The following is a 23,596-nucleotide window of genomic DNA, read 5'->3' as shown; positions in this document are numbered from 1 at the left end:
GTGTGCTATTACATATTAAAATATATAAATAGTGTAAAAATACTTGTAGTATTGTTAGAATATATAAGTTAAACTCATTAAATTTCCATTGTTTACCTGAAATGAAGTTTAATTCGTTGCCTCTTTATATTCGAAGATGGATTCGAAATTTGAATTTGATAACCAAACGAACGAATTATACTTTTTAAGTTATGGATTCATATATTTTCATGACCTAACTCCACGTATTATCCACTTTTGGCTTAGTTCTACACCAAGTTTTTCATGATACTCAAATNGAAAGAATGAATTAATTATATATGTTGACACCTAATTTTGACCCTCCCCGGTAATAATTAATTTCGAGCTTCTTAATTTTCAAATGATTTAAAGTATTTAATTTTAGAAATTTCGAAAAAAAATAAAAATATATATATATATAATAGAATAGTTTGCAAGTTATTTCAAATAGTTTGTCACTTGTTATAATTTTTAAATAATAATATGTCTTTTATATAATTATGTATATAATTAGTGTATTTTATAAATATTAGAAAATCGTCTCAAAAAGATTTTGTTTAATTAAATGTTTGGTTAGTTTGTTTAGTTATCTAATAGTTTACGATTTTGAGTTAATTAGTTAGTTCATAATTAAGTTAATTATGTGTCTAATTAGTATATTTTACGAATATTCGAAAATAGTCTCAAAAGATATTAGTTTTGGTTATATAATAGTTTTTATTTCAAATTAATTAGTTTATAACTAAGTCGATTATTTTATTTTATTTTATTTTAGATTTAAGAAGCTCGTTAATGAATTTACATTAATTCATTTAGCTATTAGTCAAATCCCCTGAACCCATTTGTGATATACCAAACTTAGCTTGGGCCTATTTTCCTTATTCCAATTCAATACCTGTGACCAGCCCAATGTTTCCTTAATTCTAATTACCTCCAGCACACCAAAATCAGCCCACACCCGACCCAATACTCCTCTTCAACAAGAGACCAGTGCGTACAACTCCTAGACGTTTTCAGCTGCTCAAAAGGACAACCAGCAGCAGCTAATGTTACAGCAAAAGGCACTGTTCCAGCAACAACGTTCACCTGCGATACTTGTCCTTGCAGCCAAGAGATCGAGCCACATCGACGCTCAAGGACGATCGATCGATCGAGCACGTCCATTTCCCCTTTCCTCTTTCGGAATGGGGCAAAATCTTAGAAGAAAAGGTGTTTGGTTGAATTGGGGAAAGAATTCATTTTTTGAATTTGGAATTCGTCCTCTTTCCCCCATTTTCTCCGAACCCTAATTTCCCCCCTATATGTATTTCTTTTTGTTCACTATTGAGGGGGGATCTTTTAGTTGGTAATTTTTTGACAAAAGCATATAGAATAGCTTAAGCAAATAGTTAAAAAATCCAATACGAAAATACATCAGGAAGAAGAGAGGAGGTTGGAAATTTTTAAAGGAGGACCCAGAGAAAAGCTTTATAAAAAAATATATATATAGTTACAGAATATATACACAATACATTTAAGAAAAGAAAAGAGGATTACGAGAGGTTCCGAGTGTCTTTCTTCTCTCCCATTTGTTGTCGTTTTCCAGCGTTTGTGAGTCTGAGATCCCGTCTGGATTCCTTGCTCATCGTTTGTATTCTAGCTTTTGTGGCGGAAGGCGCCTCTGTTGCTCGTTTGTGTCTCAGTCGCTGCCCATCAAAAGGTAAACCACTCCTAACTCTCTTATTCTTTTAGTCCCCAATATATACTGCCTTGAGTTGTGTTCTGTGTGGACGTCGAGATGCCTATATGAGGTGTTTTAAAGCTAGGTGTTGTCTTTACTTTTCATCTTATTTCTCTAAGTTTTGTAGGATGGGTTTCGCTTCTAAAAATAATTTAGTGTGTGTTTTGAAATTGCTTCTCTGTTTGCCGTCTTGTTCACTGGTTAATCACCATGACACTGCTCTGTTTCTATTTTCATCGAAATAATGCTCATGCTTATGTTGCGTGTAAGTATGAGTGCCAATGATAGCTATGTTTGATCACCCCCTCTCGGTGGCTGCTTGTTTTTCCCCTCTCCTTTAGCTCGATTTTCAAAGTATTGTTTTTTTTAAAGCTTGAGTGAGTCTTAAATGTTCAATCAGTTTGTTTAGCGCCCTTCTTAGATAGCGTTGCTCCTAAGTCGATTTCTTCAACTCTCAAGACTTTATTCCACTTCTCTTTCTTAGGTTAAGGTCAGCTTTGATGTTAAAATAGCCCCCCTCGCCCTCGTTCTGGAATTAAGAATGTCTGTACCTTGAATGTCACTCGTTATTTAGCTTTATCGTTCTTTCAAGATTGATTGTTCCCGTTCAATAGTGCTATTCCGTATGTTGTTTTGCTGCTCGTCTTTTGTTTAAGCTCCTCATATTCGCAATTAAGAGTGTCGGAGGCTGATTTGATCTTCAAATAAATTGGGTACTATGATCGGTTAGTTATTTCTTTCATGCTTTTTTTTATGAACAATATTGACCCAAGTGTGATTACATCTTCTTCCTTAGCACGGTTTTAAGTCCAATCACTAGTACAACATATTAATTAGCAAAAATCCAATTCGTCATTTTAGAGTTTGTTAAAAAGTATTACTTGGTTTCACAATATGCTATCTTTGATTGTCTCAGATACTAGATCTTTCAATTTTAAAGCATTTTTTTTTATAGTTTAAATGCACATTGGTGTCTGATTAGTACCATAAGTGATATGTATGTATAAGTCTTTCCTGGTCAATTTTGTCTGCTGGGTTGTTTTGATCGGTCAAATCCTATCTATGTGAAGAGGATTTTAGTCATGTTAATCTTTTTATTTTATGAATATCTCTCTGTTAAAATAGTGGCCTAGACTAATATATTTGCCTGCACTTGTATGCTTTGGTCTCAACCATGTCTAGCAAGTCCATTTTCATTCTTCCTTTTCGGTAGTTTTGGCCAATTGTCTATGTTTGTCAAGGTCATTGTAATAATTCATTTTAACACACCCTACTTTGGTTGCTATTTTTAATATTTATCCTCTTTTCCCCTTTTTATCGCATGTGAATTTGCCCGAGTTCTCCATGGACTCCAATCACATTCCTGTTGCATTTCGAGGGAGCCATAAATACTCAAATTCCTTTTACCGAGTCAGCCAACCATAAAATAAATCGACGTACAGGTCCCGAAGATGAAAGAATTTGAAACAGATCGAAAGATTGAAAAGATTGGGCCAAAGGCTTGATCTTCATAAGAGATTGTATTTTGTTATTTTGGGCCTCAGCCCTTGTCATTTCATTTATTATTATCTTGTTGGAATTTAGGACAGGTGGAAGATGGGCCAAAGGCCCAAAGAAATAAATTTCGAAATTTAGTCTAGGACAGGTACAAAAATGGGCAAAATTTGGGTCAAAGACCCAAAACAAAAATGGGCCCAAATACTGGCCCAGGCGGACAGGAAAACCAGATTTGGGCCCAAATCTCTTTCCCTCTTTTCTTTGTTGTGTTTATTTACTCGCCATTATTTGCTATTAATCTTAAGGTTTTAAAATTTTCAAATCCCCAAAAGACACCCACTCTGAATTAATCACTTAACTAATTTATTCGTGTTTTACTCAACTTAAAAAATAAAATAAATAAGTTTATAAAAATATTTCATTAGGTAATATTTCAATCTTTTAAAAATAGTCCTAACCAAATTCGTCCAATTCAAATTAAGTCAAACAAAATTAGCCAAATAGTTAATCGTCGGATAACCGCGTATTAGCGGGCGTTTTGGGTGCTTTAAATCCCTTCCCGAAATGCTAATAAGAACCCCGAACCCTTTTAAAGTTTTCATTAGATTTACTGTTTTAGTCTTTTGAAAACAATAGTTTTCTTGATTTTTCTTAAAAATTAAGTGGCGATTCTTAAACCAGTCTAGTCCAAAATATATTTTCTAAATAAAACATATTCAATATTATATCGATGAGAAATAATAATGCGAAAGTTGACTCGAATAGTTGTGCTAAAAAATTACTCCATCATATTAAGCTTAAGAAAGATACACCCCATATATGTCACATGACATATCAAATGGTCTCAAACTATTGTATGTAGGAGCATGAAACTCTTAACAAAAAGTCGAGAGAAGTGCTGAAAACATTCAAAAACTTGGTGAGAATTTAAGAGTGTATTTCACTCATGTTACAAAATTGGGGTATATTTAAGTTCAATAAGTCAAGTATATCAGTGTTTTTAAGACTATCAATTGTTTAGAGATAAATTTAATAATTTTTGCACCGCTAATTTAGAAATGTTTTCAGTACTTCATATATGATAAAATTAATAATTCATGCCGATTTAGGAGGGTTTTTATGGTTTTGTGTTCTTTTTCTTCATTGTTCTTAAAAAAACCAAAAAATAATATCGATTAAGGAGGATTTTGAAGACACTATATGTTTTATTTTAATGTCATATGTAAATGCATAAAATGTACAATAATGCACTATGTAGTAGGAGATTTGAATCGAGAAGTAATTTTGATTATTTTCATAATAATATTGGATGTTTTTAACATTTATTGTGCAAGTTATTTATTTTAGAAAATTAGGTTGCAACCAAAATCTAATTATCATATTTTTTGGTTGAAAAAATAGGTTTCACTAGCGAATGACTTTTGTGGCCATAGTCGTCACTAAAAATTACTCATAACCTTTAGTGGCAATATTTTTAGATTTTGTGGCGACCGCTAAAGGTCATGTTCTTTTTGCACACTAAAAATTTAGGTAGTTAACTTTTGAGGATATTTGTGGTCTCTTATAATAACGGCGGGACATTTTTTATTCCAAAATGTAATGAAGAATATAAATAATCTATTTCACATACTATAAAGTATTTTTGACCCTTTTCCATTTTTTATATTTTTAGTCTATTAGAAGTGATCATCTATTTTCCAAATAAGCAAAAAGTAAAAAGTGAACACGGAAAGTATACACACTTGAATGATTGATAAGGAGAAATATATATAAATGGCCCAATTGGATTTTTGACTCATTCGGGATGGAGTTCAGTTGTTGAAGCAATATAATTTGAGAAGCCATTGGTTCTGTTAACATTTTTGGCCGATCAAGGGCTAAATGCTAGGTTGTTGGAAGAGAAGAAGATGGTGTATTCAATACCAAGAGATGATCGTGATGGGTCGTTCACTCGTGACTCGGTGGCTGAGTCATTGAGTTTGGTACTTGTTGAAAAAGAAGGTGAGATTTATCGAAAAAGATTAAAGAGGCGAAAAATCTTTTTTGTAACGAGACAAAACAAAATAATTATGTGGAAAATTTATTAAGTTATCTTCAAAATTATAAAAAGACTAAAATATGAAATGGGAGAAAAAACTTTTGAGTTTAATTGCACCTTTAAATAATTGTAATTTCAAGTTAATTGATTATCTGCACTAATAAGGACTTTTAATTTTTATTTGAAGGGTGGTTTAATTTATGTACTAGCTATGCAATATTTATAATGTAAGAATTACCTATGTGATGAATAATAGTTTGAATGTTTGATGAATATTTATGTAGTGCGTCACTCTTTACAAGGCTAGCTTTTGGTCATATGATTCCGTTTTTAGAGCTATCAAAGCTCATAGCTCAAAAGGGTCATAAAATTTCATTCATTTCTACTCCTAGAAACATTGACCGTCTCCCAAAACTTCCACCAAATGTCGCCCCATTCTTAAATTTCGTCGAAAAATTACTGAAAATGGAGAAGTCATTTACCTTATGAGCAAGTCAAGTACCTCAAACTTGCTCAAGATGGACTTGAAGAACCTATCGCTAAGTTTTTCGAAGATTCAACTCCTGATTTTATAATCTTTTATTTTGCTTTTTACTGGTTCCTTCAGTTGCTTCGAAATTCAATATTCCGTCGGGTTATTTCAGCATATTCATCGCCGTCTTTCTGGGTTTCGCCAGACCTGTGCCAGGATTGAACAATGTTTTTTTTTTTTTTTTGCTGTTTTACGCCATTTTTGTGTGTTTTGTAGAGCTCTGTTTCATGATCCAAGGTCAGGATTAATTATTTTTAAAAAATTCTGGATGGATTACTATATTATTATATTTGTTTTGTCAAATCATTTTAGTATGTACATTTATATTGATGGTTGGTTGATTGTTTGCCACTTAGAAAATGCTATTAAAAATCTCATCTATTCACTTGCATTTTGAGTGTTCTTTTAGGATGTAACATTAATAAAAATTCCATCTATTCACTAGCATTTTGAGTGTTCTTTTAGGATGTAACGTATTAATGTTTCATATTGTATTGTATTATTTTTGGTCGTTATATAATATCACATATCAACAATTTAAATAATAAACCTACAAGAAATGTAAGTTATATGGTAGAGTTACTATGAATTTAAACGATGCAATACAATCAAATTTTAAATAACAATCAAATATGATATTTAAACTAACAATATAATACAATAGATGACAATTAACAACCACCCCAACAAGGTGTTAGGAAGGTCAACTTATCATGCATGCAAGGGTGTGTATCGGTCGGTTTGATTCGGTTTATATATTATTGATTTGGTTTATCGATTTTTGGTTTTTAAATATGCTAAACCAATAACAAATCAATTAGATATTCTTTAAATATATGATTTCTCACTTCTCTAACAATTTGGCACGATACAGTGAGACAAACAAATCAGCTGTAAATGCTCTGATATAGTGAAACAAGAAATATATTGAGAAATTGCATCAATAAGAGTAGATGTAGTACAAAGGCTAAAACAACATGTTACAATCAAAACATAATATGAATTTTTTTATGTAAAGTAGAAGTACTATGATGTGTGAAGTGTGTAGACTGTAGTGTAGAGTACTCATATAGTGTCTAGTTATGTTATTAATATTTAATATTTATGAAGGGTATAGTAATAACTTATTATCGTCTTAATGGGTTATTGAGTAATACTAAAAACTGATATCTCAATAGTTTTTTTAATAAAATCATTTAAAACCCGTTAACTCAATAACCCAATAGCAATGACCCAATAATATACTTTTCAATTCGATTTATTGATCGACTCGAATTTTACATACCCCTACGTGCAATTACAACAACCCGTTAATACAACCTTTAATGATTGTTACACTATCTTTACTCTTCCAGCATTAGCTCTTTTTTATTAGACTATATATATAGACTTGTCCAATTCTTTGGGAATAGAGAAGACACCAAGATAAAAATATTCTCCCTCCTATATTCTATTATTGAGTTTTCTTTTTAATAATTTTTTGTTAGTTTCCGTACTTGTAACCTTATACTAGAAGAACTTGTTGATTATCCAATAAAAAATGAAGAAGCCACTGGTTCTTTTAACATTTTCGTCTGATCAAGGGATAAATACTACGTTGTTGGAGGAGAAGAAGATGGTGTATTTGATACCAAGAGATGATTGTGACGGATAGTTCACTCATGACTCGGTGGCTGAGTCAGTGAGTCTGGTACTTGTTGAAAAAAAGGTGAGATTTATCGAGAAAAGATTAAAGAGGCAATTTTTTTTGTGACGAGCGAAGACAAGATAATTATATGGAGAATACAGTCTTGCTCAAAAGCAACAATAACATGTTATTGAAATTTTGAGACGGCCAAAAATAAAAATATGAAATTAAATCCTAAGTCAAGGACTTTAATTTACTATTGGGTTATCGATTAACCCATTAAGAAAAAAATCCAAAACGGTTAAGAACCGATAATCTGATAATTAAGAAAATCAAAATCATTATAAAAATCGTTAAACCACTAAACCGTTATCAATAAATCAATAAATTTTTTCGATTCGGATTATCGATTTCGGTTCAATTTTGAACAATCATACTTAGCACAAATTATTAATTGCGTCCATGAACTATTGATAATCTTAAAAACACTTCTATACTTGACTAACTAAACTTAGATAACCTCAATCTGCCACATGACATATCAAATGGTCTCGAACTACTGTAGAAGCATGTGACTATTAATAAAAAGCTGAGATAAGTGTTGAAAATATCCTAAAAATGGCAAGAATTTATGAGTGTATTTCACTCATATTGAAAGATTTGATGTGTATTTAAGTTCAGTTAGTCAAGTAAATGAGTGTTTTGAAGATTGTCCATAATTTGAAGATAAAACTAATAAGTCATACCGAATTTAGAAGTGTTTTCTATATTTCATGTATTTTAAAATTGATCAACTATTTTCAGAAGTATAAGCACGTGAATAATTAATATAGATGGCCCAATTGTTATAAATTGTATCTCCAATTGCATCACTCACACACAAAAAAAAACAGAGCTCTATACAACACACAAAAATGGCGGAAAACAGCAAAAAACTGCATATAGCAGTATTTCCATGGCTAGCTTTTGGTCATATGATTCCGTATTTAGAGCTCTCAAAGCTCATAGCTCAAAAGGGTCACAAAATTTCTTTCATTTCTACTCCTAGAAACATCGATCGTCTCCCAAAGCTTCCACCAACTCTTGCCCCCTTCGTAAATTTCGTTAAAATTCCTCTGCCCCACGTTGATAAATTACCAAAAAATGCAGAAGCAACTATTGATTTACCTTATGAGCAAGTCAAGTACCTCAAACTTGCTCAAGATGGACTCAAAGAACCCATTGCTAGGTTTCTCGAAGAATCAACTCCTGATTTTATAATCTTCGATTTTCCTTCTTACTGGATTCCTTCTGTTGCTTCGAAATTCAACATTCCGTCGGGTTATTTCAGCATATTCATCGCCGTGTTGCTGGGTTTCGTCGGACCTGTGCCGGGATCAAACAATGATTATGAAATTCGGACGACGCCGGAGGAATTCACCGTTCCCCCAAAATGGGTGCCGTTTGAAACCACAGTTGCTTACAAGCTTTTCGAAGTTTCGAAAATCTTCGAAGCTACCTTTAAGGGTGAGGAAGAGAACGTTTCTGATTTGTTTCGTATGCATAAATCTGTTGAAAACTGTGATTTTTTGTTTGTGAGAAGCTGTTCAGAATTTGAACCAGAATGGTTGAAAGTTGTCGGAGATATCCACCGGAAACCGGTTTTTCCGGTGGGACAACTTCCGACGACAATGTATGAAGATGATAACACGAAGATTGATGCATGGAGAGAGATAAAACTGTGGCTTGATGAGCAAGAAAAGGGGAAAGTGATTTATGTTGCATTTGGTAGTGAGGTAAAACCGAGTCAAAACGAACTCACCGAGTTAGCGTTCGGGTTAGAGCTCTCTGGGTTACCATTTTTCTGGGTTTTAAGAACTAAAAGAGGGGAATCTGATGATGAATTGATTCAACTACCAGAAGGGTTCGAAGATCGCACAAACGGAAGGGGAATTGTGTGCACGAGTTGGGCGCCACAACTTAAGATACTGAGTCATGACTCTGTCGGTGTATTTTTGACTCATTCAGGATGGAGTTCAGTAGTTGAAGCAATACAATTTGAGAAGCCATTGGTTCTTTTAACATTTTTGGCTGATCAAGGGATAAATGCTAGGTTGTTGGAAGAAAAGAAGATGGCGTATTCAATATCAAGAGACGATCTTGATGGATCGTTCAATCGTGACTCGGTGGCTGAGTCACTTACTTTGGTACTTGTTGAAAAAGAGGGTGAGATTTATCGCAAAAAGATTAAAGAGGCAAAAAATCTTTTTTGTGATGAGACACGACAAAATAATTATGTGGAAAATTTATTAAGTTATCTTCAAAATTATAAAAAGGCTAAAATATGAAATGGGAAGAAAAACTTGAGCTTAAATGCATTTTTAAATAAATGTAATGTTAGATTTTATGGGTAGTAATTATCTGCACCAATAAGGACTTTTAATTTTTATTTGAAGGGTGGTTTAGTATATGTACCATGTATGCAATATTTGTAATGTAAGAATTTCCTGTGTGATGAATAATATTATTATTTTTGCATTTAGTTAGTGGTGGAATATACGAATATATAGTTTTCAATTTTTTTGAGTAAATTTGATTTGACATTCAAATTATAATGTGCTTTAATTGAATATCTGAATATATTATGAAGTATTAATATTAGATATTTTTTACTCAAACATATTAGTCCAAGAAGATAACATGTGCTCTAGCATATTAAAGTATACTAAAAGTATAAAAATATTTATAATATTATTAGTGTATATGAGTTTACGTCACTAAATTTCCATCGTATGCATATGTTTATTTGAAATCAAGCTCGTTGGTTGTTGCCTCGTGTATATTCAATGTTCGTGTATTGTTCATTCTGGACTTAGGTCTACACATATTTATATTTTGAGCTACGCCATATTATTCACACATCATATATATTTCAATGTGATATTTATTTAAGATATCATGTACACCTTATCTTTATAAGCTTATTAACTCTGCTTGATCTCGCCCTCCGCAAAGACATAACAATCTTTTTTTCCTTTTGCAATGCTTTAATTTTCTACTCAATTATTGAGATCTTCGGATTATCTGACAACTTTTTTTTTAGTGTGTGTGGGTGGGGATTGGATGTGGGGGTCTTGTCTCCCAATGTTATTATTTTTTCAGGGGGTGGGGATCTCAATATTACTTGGAAGATTTTATCCTTTAAATAAGTTAATTAATATATATTAACAGTGTATGTAAAAAAAAATAGGTGTGTTTTTTACAGTTAATATATATATATATATAAAGTTGGATGTTAAACATGCTTATGTGGCACTCTCTAAGGCCAAAAAGCCTATTTTTTTATTTTCTCCTTTTTTAACATTTTTTAAAATATTTTTCCTATCAAATAAAATAACTATTTCTTACCATCTAACTGAAAGCAATTACCACATATTCATTGCTTAATTTAAAGCGGTACATCATAAGTTATAACAGCTCATTGCCTTCTTCTTTGTAACAATCCAATTATGACATGTCTTTTGGCCTTCTCCCCAATCTAATTAAAACATTTGCCTGCTTAATTATCACATTCTACCGTTTTATTACTGTATTAAATAATAATAATAATATTTAATTGTCAATTTTTTAATTAGGACTGAGTTGTATTTAATTGTGTATATATATTTTGAAAACCAGAAAGTCCAGAAATTCTCAAGGTCACTATTCAAAACTGAAATTTATAACAACATTCTTTGTATTGCTAAATTTTTTAGATCTTTATTGTGCGAGTCAATCTCAGATCAAGATAGAGTGATTTTGCTAAACAAAGAATGATTTAGTTCCGTGTTTAACAAAAGAAGAGGAGAAGGGACCAAGAAGCTCTTCAAAGATCAGAAATTCAACCAAAACTTCCACACTACTAATGGATTATTGTTGTACTCTTTGAATTTTTCAGAAACATGAAAAAATGAATTTCATGTGGTTGTGATGATTTTGGTTATTTTTTGTTTCAATTCAAGTACAAGTAATTTCAAGGTACGTAGTTTTTGAATTAGGATATAGACAGAATTTAATATTGATATTTACATGCCTAAATGTTTAGTCGTTATTCTTATGACAGTTCTTTCCTCCTTTTCAATAAATTTATACTACGCAATTCTTATGCATCTTTTTTTTTATATATAATTTTGGTACAAACATAGGTCTTATGGATTATTGTTGTACTCTTTGAATTTTTCAGAAACATGAAAAAATGAATTTCATGTGGTTGTGATGATTTTGGTTATTTTTTGTTTCAATTCAAGTACAAGTAATTTCAAGGTAGTTTTTGAAGTAGGATATAGACAAAATTTAATATTGATATTTACATGCCTAAATATTTAGTCGTTATTCTTATGACAGTTCTTTTCTCCTTTTCAATAAATTTATACAACGCAGTTCTTATAATTTATTTATTTTTTTATAATTTTGGTACAAACATAGTTCTTATGCTTGGTATCATGTTAGTTAAACCTTTTGTTTAGATATATAAATTTGTGAAGTTAGGCATGACGAAAAAAATCTATATAGATTTCTTTCTTTTTTTAATCTTTACCTTTGTAAGTAATGAATTGTTAGCTATGATTTCTTTTTCTCCTCCTCTTTTAGTTTTAATATGTTTCTTTGCATGTGTAAGTTAGTTTTAATGTGAAGTTTTATGCTTGATTAGACTTTTTTATCAGTGGAAAGTTGGAGAATTTATAGCTCACGCTTCTTTCTTATTTGACAATTGTTATAAATCATTTGTTTGTACAAGAATAAGGTAGAATATCTAGGATCTAACTTGAAATTAATTTATAGTCTATTTATTTGAGATATAAATTTAGGTAGGATTATAATTTCAAAATAACTTTGTCCTCAAATTAAACAATTTTTCAAGGACTATGGTGGGAGCATGATGTATTGATCCAATCTCCTTCTTTAAAAGGCACTTCACAATACAGAATTAGCTAATGCGTGGACGAATATCTATAATTTCATGAATAAACATCTTTTGAATATTAAATAATTTATTTAAAAATGACTACAAATAGAAATTATTATTGTGATCACTAAATCTACATCTTATTTCTATTAACACAATTTTGATTTAGTTGCTATATCAATTTCCGGGCTTCCATTTTCTTTTCTAATGTATAGATTTCTATGATATTAGCTTTTAGTGATTTTATTTAAACATGACATGTAATTATTTTCTTCCGTTTCTAATATTCCCCTAATTGTTACTTTTGATTTTAAGATTGCCTTCTCTTGGACTAAAATTCTCTAAATTCAAAATCAAAATTACATCTAAATATGTTAACTAAATAACAGTTATTAATTTTTAATAATTAAATTATTTATGGACAAAATATACGTAAGAAAGGATAGGCTACAAGACTTGTATGTTACACCATTTTTTTTTCTTTTTTCTTATGAAAGTATTTTTCCTCGAAAACTATGTGACACTTTTATTCCTATATATATATATATATATATTTATTTATTTATTTATTTTTATTTTTTGCAATTCTTTATCAATAAATTAATTTATAAATACCGTGCGTAGCGCGGACAATTTCACTAGTTCAATTATAAATGTAATGTGTTTCTTAGTTATCAATTTATTACTTGATTTCTCAGATGATCACTCAACTAATAATTTTTATCTCAGAAAGTCATCTTTCTTCTTGATTTTTTTTTCCGACATGTGAGACACTAGGAAGGAGAATTAGTGGCATGTCCTATAATAGAGCCTCTTAATTGGGCTTAGCATCTAATCAGGCAAAAATTTAAAAAGGGAAAAGGCATAAATCCCTCTCCCCATCCACCTCACTCCGAAGTTGTCACAAAAAGTCAGTTACACACTTAAATTATTGTGATGACCTATTACACACCTGAATTACTTAAAAGTGAATTTAGTTGAACACTGACGCACATACAATCAGTTACATGATGAGAAAGCGTTGCACACTTGCACCACATCATCACCATGTTACCGCCACCTCAATAATTACGTCACATTTTTTTAAAAAAATATTCATGTCACCCAATTTCTTCTTCTTCCCTATACACCATCAAACCCACCATTAAAGCACTGCCATTATTGCTAATATCACCAAATTCACTTCTCCACCACCATAGATTTCACCACCGGAATCTTCCCACAATCGTTGTCATCATAAAAAATTGATAACAACCATCATAAATTTAACTAAATTCACCATCAGAATCACATCACTATCAATGAAATTCATCACAATCATAACCATAAATTCAGCATCTACATCAATATCACGAATTTCATTGTTATTTTTTAAATTAAAAGTCATACCACCAATTTTACCACCCATCACCAAACCCACCACAAAAAATTATCACAATTTCTAATTTCATTCAAGCTTAAAGAGGAGAATGGTAAACACTTGCAATATTTATTTGTAAAGATTTTAGTCAGACAATTGATAAACTAGTGCTCGATTTACTGTTACTAATTTTGTAGCAAATCTAGAGAATTTTTCTGAGAGAGAAGAAAGATCTATAAACATACATTAAAAATTGAATTTTGTGCAAAATCCAGAAACTTTTTACACAGAAAAAGAAAGATCTGAAAACTTCTTATTTCAAATGCTCTCAATCAACAAAAAAGACAAAAATAAATTGAATAATCAGTGCTTGACTTGACGAATTTGACGTGGATATAGTAAGAATTGACAATTTTAGATGTCTTGGCGGAAAATTTTCCGAGCAGTGAACCTAATTAGTTGAATAACTTCATAAACTTTGTGATGAATTTCTATCCCGCAATGTTGTTTTCTGTTTTTCTCTTAGAAATTTATCATGAAAAAAATTATTTTTCACATTAGCCATATCAACAACAGTGTTTGTGATAAGAAAAAATGGAGGAAGAAGAAAAGAACGGTAACGTGAAGGAGAAGGGTGGGGGTGGAGAAAAAACTGCCTTTTTTTTTTTAACTCAAATGCGTCTTACTTATTTTTTATTTAATCTTATTTTCATGCCAGCTTTGAAGGTGGTATTAAATTTATTTTTGAATAGTATAGATATGTAATAGGTCGCCTAAATAATTTAAGCGTGTAACTGATTTTTCGATACAACTTCAGGGATAAATTTATGTCTTTTCCCATTTAAAAACGTGTGCAGTCACTTCGTTGCTAATTAATCTATAGGGTTGATTTTCCTTTTTTTAAGGTCATTATTTGTAGTCCGTCCACTTTTAAGTGTTGTTGTATATATAGATTTTGAAAAATAATTCTTCCAACTAATGTTGAATTCAAATCTACTATTTTGTTAATATATTATTCAACTTTATAATTAATTCTTTACATCATCTTCTAACATTAACAGTAATTTCTTTCATTTCTACTCCTAGAAACATTGATCGTCTCCCCAAGCTTCCACCAACTCTAGCCCGCTTCTTAAATTTCGTCAAAATTCCTCTGCCCCACATTGAAATGTTACCGAAAAATGCAGAAGCAACTATTGATTTACGTTATGGGCAAGTCAAGTATCTCAAACTTGCTCAAGATGGACTCAAAGAACCCATTGCTAAGTTTCTCGAATAATCAACTCCTGATTTTATAATCTTCGATTTTGCTTCTTATTAGGTTCCTTCAATTGCTTCAAAATTCAATATTCCCACTGGTTATTTCAAGCACATTCATCGCTGCGGTTCTGGGTTTCACCGGACCAGTGCGGGGATTGAACAATGATTATGAAATTCGGAAGACACCGGAGGAATACACCGTTCCCCCAAAATGGATTCCGTTTGAAACTACTGTTGCTTTCAAGCTTTTCGAAGTTTTGAAAATCTTCGAAGCTACCATGTAGGGAGAGGAAAAGAACGTTTCTGATGCTTTTCGTATGCATAAAACTTCTGAACTCGCTGATTTTTTGCTTGTAAGGAGTTGTTTGGAATTTGAACCGGAATGGTTGAAAGTAGTCGGAGATATTCACCGGAAACCGGTTTTTCCGGTAGGCCAACTTCCGACGACATTGTATGAAGATGATAACACGAAGATTGATGCATGGAGAGAGATAAAATTGTGGCTTGATGAGCAAGAAAAGGGGAAAGTGATTTACGTTGCATTTGGTAGTGAGGTAAGCCCGAGTCAAAACGAACTCACCAAGTTGGCGCTCGGGTTAGAGCTTTCTGGGTTACCATTTTTCTGGGTTTTAAGAACTAAAAGAGGGGAATCTGATGATGAATTGATTCAACTACCTGAAGGGTTCGAAGATTGAACAAAGGGAAGGGGAATTGTGTGCATGAGTTGGGTGCCACAACTTAAGATACTGAGTCATGACTCTGTCGGTATATTTTTAACTCGTTCAGGATGGAGTTCAGTAGTTGAAGCAATACAATTTGAGAAGTCATTGGTTCTTTTGATATTTTTGGCCGATCAAGGGCTAAATGCTAGGTTGTTGGAAGAGAAGAAGATGGCGTATTCAATACCAAAAGATGATCGGGACAGGTCGTTCACTCGTGACTCGGTGGCTGAGTCACTGAATTTGGTACTAGTTAAAAAAGAAGGTGAGATTTATCAAGAAAAGATTAAAGAGGCGAAAAATCTTTTTTGTGACGAGACAAGACAAAATAATTATGTGGAAAATTTATTAAGTTATCTTCAAAATTATAAAAAGACTAAAATATGAAATGGGAAGAAAAACTTGAGTTTAAATGCATTTTTCAATAATTGTAATTTTAGATTTTATGGGAAGTAATTATCTGCACCAATTTATCAAGAAAGGATTAAAGAGGCGAAAATTTTTTTTTGTGACGAGACAAGACAGAATAATTATGTGGAAAATTTATTAAGTTATCTTCAAAATTATAAAAAGACTAAAATATGAAATGGGAAGAAAAACTTGAGTTTAAATGCATTTTTCAATAATTGTAATTTTAGACTTTATGGGCAGTAATTATCTGCACCAATAAGGACTTATAATTTTTATTTGAAGGGTGGTTTAGTATATGTGCTATGCAATATTTATAAAGTAGGAATTTCCTGTGTGATGAATAATAATTTGATGAATAATATTGTTTCTTTTGCATTTAGTTAGTGGTGGAATATACGAATATATAGTTTTCAAAATTTGTGAGTAAATTTGATTGGACATTCAAATTATAATGTGCCTTAATTGAATATCTGAATATATTATGAAGTATTAGTATTGAAGATAACATGTGCTCTAGCATATTAAAGTATAACAATAGTACAAAAATACTTATAATTTTATTAGTGTATATGAGTTTACTTCACTAAATTTTCATCGTAGGCATGTGTTTACTTGAAATCAAGCTTGTTGGTTGTTGCCTAGTGTATATTCGATGTTCATGTATTTTTATTTTAGGCTTAGGTCTACATATATTTATATCACGTATATCATATATATTTTGATATGATATTCATTTAATATATCATATACACTTTATCTTTAAAAGCTTATCAACTCTCCTTAATCCTACCCTCCTTGATTTTTCCTTTTGCAATACTTTAATTTTCTATTCAATTATTGAGATCTTCATACTATTTGACAACTTTTTTATTTGGTATATGTGAGGTGGGGATGGGTATGGGGGGGTTCTTGTCTCCCAAAATTATTATTTTGTCAGGGGTAGTGGGGGTTGGGATCTCAATAGATGCTATGTGACTATTTTTTACTTTGAAGATTTTATCATTTAAATAAGCTACATTTATGTATATTGATAGGGTATGTAAAAAAAAAATAGGTGTGTTTTTTACACTTAATTTAATTATTAATGTAATATACTTCTTAGTTATCAATTTATCCCTTAAATTTTTCAGATAATCACTGAACTAATAGTTTTTATCTTAGAAAGTCACTTTTCTTTTTTATTTCAATTTTTTTTCGCCAAAACAGAAGACTTTCTAAGATAGATTCGTATTCACTCTAATCTCTATACATTTGAGACCCTACGAGGGAGAATTAGCGGCATGTCCTAATAGCACCTAATTAGCGGCACTTTATTGCTAATTAATCTATAGGGTTGATTTATATAAATATCCTTTTTTAGGTCACTATTTGTAATCCGTCCAGTTATAAATGTTGTGTATGTATAGATCTTGAAAAATAATTCTTCTGAATAACGTTAAATTCAGATCTATTGTTTTGTTAATATATTGTTCAACTTTATAAATAATTCTTTACATCGTCTTCTAACATTTACAATAATCTATAAATTTTTAGACTATTGTCTAACGTTTTTTTGGACGGAACCTTTAGATTATATTTAAAAGGCTCATACATTGCAATAGAAATAACAACAAAGCTATTCATGAAATAATTATCCTATAAAATTTCATAATTTATTGTCTGTTTGGTCAAGTCATTTCGGAATTTAGAGAACTTTTATTTTTCATAAATTAAAGAACACTATTTCAAATTTGATATATTTGGTCAAAAAAAAAATTTAAAAGAAGAACACTTTTGAGCAATAATAAAAGCCTCTTTTTTTTTAAATTGATACGGGAAAGAAGCTAGAAGCTACCAAAGTAACTAACTCATCATCAATATTTACATCAAATCATATTAATATATTATAATTAATAATAAATCGAAATAAAAATACCTAATTAATATTAATTAAGTAATAAAAAATATCATATAGTACGTAATTGATTCAATATAAATATAGTATGAAATTTCTCATAAAAGATAGCAAATGGCAGCTTTGTCGATATGCATATTGATATATTCTTGAGATACTCAAGTTTTCAGGATAATGTTTTAGTGACAAAAGAATTGATTCGTTAAAGCAATTTAAAGTATGGTCCACATGAATATATTCCTTCTTATTGGTATGAATTAATTTTCTTTTCATTAATTTAATAAATTGATAACTATACGTAATAGCTGAGGAAGAATTTTCACTAAAAAAATTAAAATTATAAAAAGTATAAATTTAAAAGACGATAAGTGGAATCAACGAAAGTGAATTTGCATTCCTCTAAGCTTATGGGAGGTAATGAAGTAAATAATTAGGTAAGTTGTATTATAATTGTTACGTAATTATAATAATTAGAAAAAAGAATTATTGTAGTCCTATTGGGATAAAAAAAGAAGGGTAAGTTTAGGCTATAAATTAAAGTGATACACATATTGTGAATATTGAATAACAAGAAGAGAAAAACTCTCCCATTTGCATCTCTTACTCTTCGTTTTCGTTTTCACATATTTATTTATACGAATGATAAAAAGAAGTGAAAATAAGACATCACGATAGATGAAAGTACTCCATCAACAAGAGACGAATTAATTAAGTAATCTAAGTCTGTGATTTTAGACCACAATCATTTTTACTTATTGACTTTTTGATAAATTATTTATGCATTTTAAATAAATTTCTTAGAGACGAGAGGGAGTTGCTCGGCTGGTAAGCATCCCCTCACTTCCAACCCAAAGGTTGCGAGTTCGAGTCATCAAGGGAGCAAAATGGGTGGGAGCTCCTAGGGAGGGATTAAAAAATAATAATAATAATAATAATAATAAATATATATATATATATATTTCTTAGAACCCCTACTAACGAAGGCAATGTAGAATAGTAGAAATTCATAAAGAAATTATTGAAATTTTCACTAAATAGAGTACCTTATTTTGTCTTACATTAAGATTTAAAAATATATAATATTTGTTAATTCTTGACTTTCCTATAATTTTCCAAGAAATTAATCAAAATTTCAATATAGTTATCATGAAGCTCTTTGTTATTAAATATGGAACTCATTTCTTTTGCTTTCTCTCGAATTATCTTTCCATCATTTCCCACCATTACTAACTTCACTGAGTTGGCCACTGAGTCGCTCATGTAGGACCCGTCCTCTTCGTTTCGTGGTACGTCTATGCCAACCCCTTTGTCTTCTAGAATTCTAGCATTCAGTCCTTGATCGACCAGAAATGGTAACATAATCAATGGATGACCAAACATAAGCCCTTCTATAATCGAGCTCCATCCACAATGAGTCAAGAATCCTCCAACTGATTCATGACTCAGTATCTTCAACTGAGGTACCCAACTCTTCCATACTATGCCTCGATCTTTGGTTCTTTCCTCAAAACCATCCGGTAGCTCAATAGGGTCCTTATTTCTTGAACCGGATGGATTCCTTAAGACCCAAAAGAACGGTGATCCAGATAACTCCAACCCACGAGCTAGCTCATTAATTTCACTCTGACCAACCGTCACTTCACTTCCTAGAGCTACATAAACCACTGAACCTTTTGGTTTCTCATCTAACCATTCTTTAATCGATATCCAAGATTCATTTTTTTCATCGATACTACTTTCCACTATAGGAGGCATTAGCCCCGTAGGAAGCACGGGTATATGATGCAGATCCTCTAGTAAATTCAACCACTGACCTTCAAACTCAAGACAATGACGAATAATAATTGCATCCAACCCTCTAATCGTGACACCAGTACGATACAAGTCTGAAACTCCGGAAACATTCTTTTGACTAGACCCCACAATCCACCGCGCCTCGTGGAGGCGATAGGCCGCCTTTGTCTCAAATGGGATCCATTTTGGTGGAACCAAAAAATCCTCTAACTTAGGTGGTGAAGTACAATTGTTGGTGTTGATCATGTTTTCAATTGAACCTAAGAAGCAATTGAACCAAGCATTGATTATACCATAGTAAATTCTTGAAATACCTAATTTGGTTGAAATTGGAGCCAACCAATATTGTGCAAAATCTTGAATAATCCAATCAGGACAATTTTTCTCCAAGAAATTTGTCACCTCTTTTTCCATACCATCTATAGCTTTCTTGAGATAAATAATTTCTTCACTTGTGATATCCATAGTAGCCTCAGCATCTTTTGGTAAGCCATCAACATTGGGAAGTGGAATTTTTACAAAAGTTATGGAATTAGAAAATTCAGAGGGAATTTTTGGGAGACGATCAATGTTTCTTGGAGTTGAAATAAACGAAATTTTGTGACCCTTTCGAGCTATGAATTTGGAAAGTTCAAGAAATGGGATGATATGACCAAAAGCTAGCCATGGAAACATAACTATGTGAAGCTTTTTAGTGTTGTTTACATCTCCATTGGCCATGATCTGAGAAATTGTATGTGCTTACACAATTTTCTTTTGTTTGTGCTTCTCTCTATTGTTTATTACTATTTCTTATTGGCACCTTATACCACTGAACCACTACTTAAAAAATGTTGAGGTTATATTCATGACATGACCATACAAAAGTGGGGGATGTTATTAATTACACCCTGGGGTTTGAATTATTGAGTTTTTAATATAGTGCAAAATAAATTAATTATTCAAAATTTAGAAATTTATATAACAAATTCATTAAACTTTATTTTGTATTTATAAAATCACTCAATTTAAACTTTCATATATCAATAAAATCACTTGATGGATATACAAGTTATACAAAAAAGAAAATACATAAAAAAACCTTTGAACTTGGCAGCATAACTTACTTTAGCACTTAAATTATACAGACGTTTAAATATCACCCTTAACATCTTTGAAGTGGTTTTTTTTCAACCCTAATACTACAATACCAGTCTCACAGCGGCAAGTGTGTTACACACGCGCCATTTTATTGCCACATCAGCGCCACATTGAAAATTATTTAAATTTTGAGTTTTTTAATTCGATCTTTTTTGTTTCTTTTTATTTATACAATTTTAGAAAAGTAAAAATAGAAATTATACAAATTAAATAACTAATTTAAGATGAAGAAATTATAATTTTTTTAATTAAAAAAAGTTTCAAGTTCAGCATAATCAACAATGCCTTCCATAAGTAAGATCTTGAAGCAACAATAAGTTGTTGGTTTTTTCATTTTTTTTCTTATTCATCACTTCTAAGAATAAGCAAGAATAATTTGAAATGAAGGAATAGGTGGAGTTGTTTCGAAGAAGAAGAAAGAAGGTGACGGGGAGGGAAGCTCGAAGAAGAAGAAGAAGAAAGGGGTGAGGCAAGTGGGTGGCGGCGGGGTTCGAAATAGGAGAAAGAGGAGTGCGGGTGGGGTTGTTGGTGGATAAAGGTGGTGGGTGGTGGGGTGTGAGGAAGATGAAACCTTATTGGTTGGAAAGAAAAAAAGGGGCCTATTTATTTTTATTTTTTTATTTTTTACTTTTGCACTCGCTTTTTATTTTTTTATTTGCCACATCAGCTTTTTGAGTGGATTTTAATTCACTTGAAATGAGATTAGGAAGGTAAATAATTATTTGTAAAGTTAAAGTACTAAAGTAAATTTAGCGGACAAGTTCAAAGGAAGTTTTATGTATTTTCTCTACAAAAAAAATCTTCACATGGTTAGCCATTAGAGAACCAAGGAGGGTCCTATAGACAATTTAATAATGTAAAGTTAAAAATGGTGGAAAACGATTGAAAGATAATTCGTTAGGACGCCAATGACATGTGTTTCATATTTGGAAATTCAAAAATCCTCCAGATAATCAGTGGCGAAATTAAAATTTTATTTTTACAAAATATAAATTATAGCAATGATTTTAAATATTAATAAAATAAATATATTATTTTAGTAAAAGTTACTAAGTTTGTTTGAACTAGTATTCGAACTTTTAACTCGATCAACCCATAATGTTCTTGGAAGATCATACGAAAAGGTCAAAGTAATGGAAATAGATCTTGGATTTTAAGGACCTGTTCGGCCATGAATTTTTCTGTTTTTTAAAAATAAAATAAAAAATAGTATCTGATCATGAAAATTCCAAACACAATTTGAAGTTATGTTTGAAATTTATAAAGCACACCCAATTTTTTTTTTAAATAAAGTGAAAAAAATATTTATTAGTAGTATGTAATGGCTTATATATAAAATTTAATTTATGATATTATGTGATTATCTTTTTGAGATAATACTCTTTTAAATTAAATTTGATGTAAAATATTATGCGACTAGCTGACTATCTATTTGAGATATTACTCTTAAATTTTAATGTAAAACAAAATACAGTAATCAATTTGGTGAAAATTTTAAGTGCTAATAGAAACATTAAATCAAAATCTAGGGACCATAGTTGTGATTTATTCACTTTTTGAAAAGTTTTGGCCATAAATTGGACTGAACCATATATTCATGGGGGCTTAAATACATCAGCAGAAGGGTCATTTGACACTTTTGTCCCTATTTTGTATTGTTATTATTTAATTTTTGCTTCATGGAGAAAACAAAATCCTAGAAATAGGTTTATATTTTCATATCATGATATCTCAAAAGTTCTGGCCACGTCTTGTGTCTTTAAAAAAACTCATTCCCCAGTAGACGTTAGTTCCATTTCTAGGAGAAATAAAAGAAACAATCAACATATTTGAAGAGCAAATCGTGTAATTAAATCTCGATAGAAGTATTATTGATAAAAAATATTTTAACTCCAAAACTATGCTTAATTTGTGTGTATAAGCATATTATGCAAAAATATTTCTACTTTATTTCTTCATAATATGTTTCTATGAAAATATCGGAAGTGAACGATGGAATATTAACAAAAATAGTTGGAACGAACTTTCTTTCTATTTAATCAGAATTAGGGATTTCGAGTTTAAGATTTAAAATTGAATCATTATTTTTTAAGCAGGATGAGTCTTTAGTTTAGAATAGGTACATATATTCTACAAAAAATTAAAGTCATCGTTGACTTTAAATAGGAATAATTAGAATAACGTAAAACGTGTTATTAATTAAGCGTCCCCTACAAATCACATAGATATTTTTCTATTATTAATTAAATGAACTTTTTAATCATAATTATCATTCAATGACTATTATGAGCTAACTATATGATACCACCACCAATAAATAAAACATCTAACATGTCATAAGAGTAATAATATATTGTGTTTACACAATTTTATTATATGTTCTCAACACTCTTTATAATATAATAGTTGTTCATCATTGTTTTATTTGGAAAATATATTTTAGACTGGTTTAGAGTCGCCACTTAATTTTTTTTTTTAGAAAAAATCAAGAAAACTATTGTTTTCAAAAGACTAAAACAGTAAATCTATTGAAAACTATTAAGGGGTTTCGAGATTCCTATTAATATTCTAGGAAGGTTTTTAAGGCACCTAGAATATCCGCTAATGCGGTTATCCGATAATTAATTTATTTGGCTAAAATAGTTTAACTTAATTTGAATTGAACAATTTTTATAGTTAG

General features: G+C 30.8%; 2 protein-coding genes across 2 annotated transcripts; one reads left to right on the top strand and one right to left on the bottom strand.

Moving 5' to 3' along the window:
• The first annotated feature begins 8,311 nt into the window (after positions 1-8,311).
• Positions 8,312-16,137, top strand: LOC125843767 (UDP-glycosyltransferase 91A1-like). The gene is made up of 2 exons (XM_049522964.1): positions 8,312-9,619; positions 15,943-16,137. The coding sequence occupies exons 1-2, from the start codon at positions 8,329-8,331 to the stop codon at positions 16,062-16,064; spliced, it is 1,413 nt and encodes a 470-aa protein (XP_049378921.1). The 5' UTR covers positions 8,312-8,328; the 3' UTR covers positions 16,065-16,137.
• Positions 16,138-18,945: 2,808 nt separating this feature from the next.
• On the bottom strand, positions 18,946-20,568 carry LOC125843761 (putative UDP-rhamnose:rhamnosyltransferase 1). The gene has a single exon (XM_049522960.1). It carries the CDS (start codon positions 20,494-20,496, stop codon positions 19,069-19,071), a length of 1,428 nt encoding a protein of 475 aa, XP_049378917.1. The 5' UTR covers positions 20,497-20,568; the 3' UTR covers positions 18,946-19,068.
• Positions 20,569-23,596: the final 3,028 nt, after the last annotated feature.

This window comes from Solanum stenotomum, chromosome 11 (genome assembly GCF_019186545.1).
Source record: "Solanum stenotomum isolate F172 chromosome 11, ASM1918654v1, whole genome shotgun sequence".
NCBI lineage: Eukaryota > Viridiplantae > Streptophyta > Magnoliopsida > Solanales > Solanaceae > Solanum > Solanum stenotomum.
Note: the sequence above shows the minus strand (reverse complement) of the source record. Positions and strands in the feature narration are given on the sequence as shown.

What these genes read in the sequence shown, in the direction of transcription:
- LOC125843767 (XM_049522964.1), top strand. Translation starts at nt 8,329, where the DNA reads ATGGCGGAAAACAGCAAAAAACTGCATATAGCAGTATTTCCATGGCTA. An exon ending in GGTACTTGTTGAAAAAGAGG is followed by an intron (nt 9,620 to 15,942) that starts GTGAGATTTATC and finishes TTAAAAAAGAAG; the next exon opens with GTGAGATTTATCAAGAAAAG.
- LOC125843761 (XM_049522960.1), bottom strand. Translation starts at nt 20,496, where the DNA reads ATGGCCAATGGAGATGTAAACAACACTAAAAAGCTTCACATAGTTATG.